Here is a 6,025-nt window from a genome sequence, read left to right on the forward strand (position 1 = left end):
CACTCATTTACAACCATCTGAGCTTTATTAAGTGTCCAAAAAAAAAAAAAAAAAGCAATCGCTTACAGTTCTTCTAGAAGACAGAGCTCCAAGGCAGAGGGAGTGGGAGAACAGTAAACAGGCAACGTGCACAGCCTACACTAGAGCAACAGCCACGGAGAGCTTCTCGAGTATAAATACAGAAGTTGAATCTATTGGGACCAATTTGGAGCCTCTTAACCCTGCAGTGATCCAGACTCCACAGCTTCCTGGTACGAATGCCCGCCCTCCTTCGGCTCTGGGAACAGTTTGATAAGGTCATCGATGCGGAGGATTGTGATGGCAGCTTCAGTGGCAAACTTGAGGCTCTTTGTCTTAACCATCGTGGGTTCGTACACACCGGCCTGACGGTTATCTCTGGGTTTGCCATTCACCAAGTCCAGACCAATCCTAAAGGACAAGGAATCCAAAATATGCAAATTCACTTAGCGTCCAAGACAGATTAACTTCAAAATAAAATCTTACTTTCATACAGTTCTGTCTAAAAAAAAAAAAAAATCTAAAAAATCTGGCATATTTAAACAGTTTAAAGACAAAATAGGAAAATCTAACAGCAGATTAACTTTAGGATCAAAACTGACTGAGAAGGAACCAGAGACAAACCACTGACAGTGTAATTACATGTTAGTAGTGTGCTCGTTTAAGGACTAACTGAATGGAAATGCCTAATAAACAAACTTGCAGCTGAGGTAAGACTCACCACTTGAGATTCTTGCGTTCAGGGTTAACCTGAGCCTCATTGTGGAAGGCCCGCAGCTTGGCCACCAGGTCAGTTGAGTCCTGTGCTGCGTTCACAGCCAGCGTCTTGGGGATGACGAGGAGAGATCGAGCAAACTCTGCAATAGCCAGCTGCTCTCTGGAACCCTAAAGAGATTGAAGCAAATTGATGAGCACAATTTACTTTAATTAAAAAAAATAAATAAAAAGCATCAACCGCAGATTCCCAGCAGCTGCTAGCTCACCATGCTGGTAGCATAGTTCTCCAGATAAATTGACAGGGCTGCCTCCACAGCACCTCCTCCGGGCACTACAGACTTTGACTCCAGCACCCTCTTGACCACACAGAGAGCATCATGCAGTGAACGTTCCATCTCGTCACACATGAAGTCATTAGCTCCACGCAAAATGATGGAGGCTGATGTGCGTGCTTTGGTACTGAGGGGAAAGAAAGTCAGGAAATATAGTGATCAGAATGAGAATCAACTCTAGGTGTAGAAACAAAAGGACTTTAAAATCAAATACAAAATTATCAAATCCAAAACTAGAACTTGATCCCCTGCAACAAACTTTGTTTTTAGAGACAAGAAGACGAGCCAAACCCGTCCTTTAGGTCTGTAAACTTTCCCTGGGTATTCAAGGAAATTCAAGGAAAATGTAGTCCTCACTGAATCCTCACATTTCATGTTAATGTAACATGAAGTAGGTTACAAAATCTTGCATAAGGCATCTGACATCAGTTACAGACTCATTCTGGAAGTCACTATCTCTGAAATAACTTCTGAGGCTCTCAACTCATCTCTTAGCCATATTTCTTGGCATTTGACTGATTTTTTTTTTTTTTGTTTTTTGGTCCACGTCCACCATATGCTGTGCTATGAATGCAATCAATTTGTTTCCAGTTGTCATACAATGGTTTACAAACCTACAGCAACTCATTCAAGTTAAACTGGGCCAACACGCAGTATCAGAATAAACAGAGAAACCCAATACCCTAGCAGTATTGAGGCTCTAAACCAATTAATGCTAAACTTGAAAATATATGGCTCATTCAAACTGACCATGCCATTCAATTACTTCCAATTTTTATCAGAAAAATGTGAGCCTATTCCAAATGGCTTTGTATTATTCATAATCACTCAAAAACAATGCATGCAAACACATAGTTGTCTCATCTGTAAACATCACACAGTCCTGACTTTTTCAAAGCTAACTGCCGGGATAAAAAAAACAAAAACGAAAAACTGGAAGCTGCCAGTGCTGCTCCTCAGCCTCCCAGCAAAATCTAAGCTATTTTTAGAAAAGTCACTGAGACAAACTCAGATTTTGAGTAGATACACCAATGGAATCAATTTCAAAATCCTGCATTACTGTTTTACTCAAATTACTGCATTTACTAATTTGGGTGACTATGCCACGCACCTGGCAGGGTGACGACAATACGACATCAGCCTTTAATTAACAAAAACAAAAAAAAAGGAGGGGTCTTATGTGGACAATTATTGTACAAGGGAAAACCCTCAACTTTTGCCAAAGCTGTAGAAGAAGTGCACTTAATTAAATCCTTTATACTCATGCAACTGCAACTCACCACTACTCAAGCAGCTGCTAGTTCTTATTTCTTACTTTTTGACAAGGATGAGCTCGTCATCACAGACGCGCTCCTGCACAACCTCCTCAGCTTGGCCAAGCATAGTGGCCTCAAACGTCTCCTCTCCTTCCAGATTGGTCAGAGAAGGGCAGATGGTGGCTATGAATGGACAAACACACACACAAGGTCAAACATGAATATTTGCTGGTGGAAACTCTAAATTTAAGTGTGTGACAGACGCATCTAAATGCATACGTGAATATTAAAAGCAGTAAATGCCAATCGACACAAACTGCAGCTTACTTCTTTCTTACCTCCTGTTGCCTTTGCGATGCGTTTGAGGTCCCTCTTCAAAACTCGTCTAACAGCCATGGCTCCTACATCCACAAAATACTTCAAACACATGTCATCAATGCCACCAGTCGTCAGTATAACATTTGCGCCTGATGCCAAAATCTTCTGGATCCTCTCCTTGGTAATATCAGATTCCCTGCAACCAACCAAAAATACATATTTAGTTTTACCTCCACATTTCCTTTGTTTTGAGCTTTGTTATCAGTTTCACAATAAGCTGCAACACTTTAAACAGTATATTTATAAAGGCATGCTATGCACAAAGTGTCCAGCCAACATTAGTAGTCATGCATCTCAGGGAAGAGCTGCTGCCTTCACATGTGGCTGCTTATGATATCTCCCACGCGTATCACTGTGTCAGCTAATGATGAAGCAACACAGTAAATTTAATGGGATGATTCTTAAAAATGTGTCTGTTTAAAGAAAAAGAAAAAAAAATGTTCAAAAATCACCTTTGTCTGATCTGGTCGAGCTTCTCTGGGTCATTAATAATAACTTGCACACCCATCTTCATTTTGGTCTTCTGCAGGCTGAAGTCCAGGCAAGCGATCTTGGCATTAACGACACGCTTCACCATGCCTGTGACACAATATGTCATTTTAAAAATCCAAAGGACAATAAAAATTAATTATAAAAACAGTTACAAAACTGTTTGAAGGGAAAAACGGTCCCTGAACTATTCTACTGTCAGGCCAAAAGAGGCTTTGCCACAGTTCACAAACTGCTGTGACTACCTTTCTCTTAGCCATGGTTACTGTCTCCCACGCGTATCACTGCATACACCATCAGGAAAGACATAGCAGCAAATTTAAATGGGAGTCTAATCAAAAGAAATCACCAACATCCTCACTTTTTACACTTAAAATCCATGAATTTCAGGCTTTGTGACAGACTTACCTTGTGAACCGACTGTGCAGTTCACTGCATACCCGTTGACCAAGAAACTCTCCTTCTGACTGCGGCCATGGGCTTTCAGCACATTAACTGAGTTGATAGGATATTTAGCTACCCCCTTGCTGTCCACAAACTTCACAGCCATGGCAGCATCCACCACCATGTTAGCAAAGAAGTCTGCATCACTGAAGGCTTGGGTCAAGGCAATTACTTTAGAGAGTGAGAAAAGCTTTCTGCACATGCAAAATATAAACACTGGTAAATTTTGCTGATTTCCTGCAAACAAAAAGGATACACGCCGATGATTTTGGAAGACATGGAGGTCTTAGCGGCGTTGATTAAGCATTCTCTTCCCAGGTCGTCTGTTCCAATAGTGAGATTCTCATTAATGTAGCGGACTGCTTCTCTAAAAGATAACGACAAGTTTGAGCATCACAAAACTGCAACAGATCCTAAATGATCTTATTTGGATGATTTTACATTTAACATCATCTCACTTGCAAGCCAGACGGTATCCACTGATGACTGATGTGGGATGAATCTTCTGCTTCACCAGCTCATCGGCACTCTTGAGCAACTCTGCAGCAAGAATTACCTGAGAAAAAGCAACGCAAACAATGCGAGCTAAAATATGGGAACAAGCTTAATTTTCTATCAACAATAAAACTCAAAAGATACGGATCATGCACTGTACCATCATTTCTTTAAGAGTGGCAGAAATGAGGCTGCTCGACCCTTTCAGATCATGATGGACAGTTTCTCTTTCCTGTTAGCATAGCCACACACCCGTAATAAGAAGCAGGTGCATAGTACTAAAACAGGATGCTGCAATTCAGTTTCTGAAGCTCTGTATTATGTAAAATCCAACAAATTAGCTGCTAAAACATTCACAAACACCAGTGGAGCTAGTGGTAGCTACTCACCACAGATGTTGTCCCATCGCCGACCTCCTTGTCCTGCAGATCAGCCAGTTCACACAGGACCTTTGCAGCTGGGTGCTCCACTTCCAGCAGCTTCAGGATGGTTGCTCCATCATTGGTGATGGTCACGTCCTGTCGAAACAACCACAAAACACGACTGATAAGCAACTATGGCTTTTACGTGGTTATTATAGTTTCTGCCTCGTGATCTAAACCTATGCACTGGTTAATGTGGGAACAGCAATTTGAGTATATATTCTCCAGGCCATGAAAGGCTTTCAATATGTAAAGTCTAAACATCAATTATTAAAGCACTGGGTAGCAAGTGTAAAGCTCCTGAGACTGGTGTAATATGTTCAGTTTTATTGGTTTTTGTAAGAAGTCTGGCTGTTGCATTTTGCACAATCTGAAGTTGATTTAATACTTTCTAAGCAACACCTGTTGGAAGTCCAACAAGATAGTATAACGAAGAAGAAACAGCAGCATGAATGATAGTTTAAGTGTCAATAAAACTCGTGCATGTATTCCATCTTGTTTCTGGAGACGTTCATTCCTCTTTTCTCCAGTGAACACAAACGTGATACTGACCCCGATATCGTCCACCAACATCTTGTCGAGGCCAACGGGTCCGAGCGAGCTCTTGACGATGTTGGCAATGGATGCAGCGGCCATAACTGCAGAAGCAAAAAGGAAACTGTAACTAGCGAGCGTGAAGCAAAAAGTTCAATGCATCTAAAGATACTAGGCACATCCTTTGACCTTTCGGACCTCAGTCAGAGGGATATGCTGTCATTTCATTCAGAGAGGCGCACATTCAGCTCGCCACACCTTCAGACCATGACAGAGTTTTTCTATCCCATTAGCATAACCCTCCATTCATTGTAGTACGAGTGGACGGTACTAAAATGGGATTAGACAATTGCAACACGTGCTGCAGTTGAGAAAGAATAGATTTGCAGTGTTGTAGTATAATGATAATACTACTAATAATATTAGTAATAGACAGGAAGCACAATCTCTAAGTTAACATTAGCTAGCATTAGCGTGATCCACACGTGTGTTGCATAAAACCGTTCTCTTGCCCGTTATAATAAACACATAGCAGAAACGCTAATTTTATCTGACCTACAAAGTCAAGCAGCGCATAAACTCACCATTTTGAGTGCGAACAGATTGGCCAGTTGTCCTCTGGCCGAGCACATTTAACGGACCATCTAATAGCGACATTTTTGGACCACCGCACAACCAAGAAGAAAGGAAGCGGCGCAGTGCACTATGGGTAAACCGGTACTGGAAAGAAGGTTCGAGAAGAAAATATCTTAAAAATCTCGATCTTTTCAGTATGAGAGCTTTTAATTGTGTGGTAGAACTCGCTATTAAATGTTTTACATTTTTTTCACGTGATGTCGTTCCCTTTTTAAATTACAAATCAACGTTTTTGTTGAGTCATTTCTTATAAACGTCATTTCCCAGCATGCCCTAAAACAGCCGCGCCGCGCCCTAGTTCTTC

The 6,025-nt window shown here is 41.3% G+C and overlaps 1 protein-coding gene across 1 annotated transcript; it reads right to left on the reverse strand.

The window, feature by feature from the left end:
• Nucleotides 1-3: 3 nt before the first annotated feature.
• Nucleotides 4-5,803, reverse strand: tcp1 (t-complex 1). The gene is made up of 12 exons (XM_082504865.1): nucleotides 5,670-5,803; nucleotides 5,104-5,189; nucleotides 4,519-4,647; nucleotides 4,093-4,190; nucleotides 3,891-4,001; nucleotides 3,599-3,780; nucleotides 3,154-3,280; nucleotides 2,662-2,837; nucleotides 2,383-2,506; nucleotides 1,002-1,194; nucleotides 740-903; nucleotides 4-429 (listed from the first exon to the last, which is right to left on the reverse strand). Exons 1-12 carry the CDS (start codon nucleotides 5,740-5,742, stop codon nucleotides 216-218), a joined length of 1,677 nt encoding a protein of 558 aa, XP_082360991.1. The 5' UTR covers nucleotides 5,743-5,803; the 3' UTR covers nucleotides 4-215.
• Nucleotides 5,804-6,025: the final 222 nt, after the last annotated feature.

Source organism: Aulonocara stuartgranti (genome assembly GCF_965226115.1).
Source record: "Aulonocara stuartgranti genome assembly, chromosome: 15".
Classification (NCBI taxonomy): domain Eukaryota; kingdom Metazoa; phylum Chordata; class Actinopteri; order Cichliformes; family Cichlidae; genus Aulonocara; species Aulonocara stuartgranti.

Coding starts and splice junctions, on each gene's coding strand:
- tcp1 (XM_082504865.1), bottom strand. CDS start 5,742: ATGTCGCTATTAGATGGTCCGTTAAATGTGCTCGGCCAGAGGACAACT. Junction 3,781..3,890: donor TCTTCCAAAATCATCGGCGT/GTATCCTTTTTG, acceptor CCAAGCCTTCAG/TGATGCAGACTTCTTTGCTA. Junction 2,507..2,661: donor CATCGCAAAGGCAACAGGAG/GTAAGAAAGAAG, acceptor GTCCATTCATAG/CCACCATCTGCCCTTCTCTG.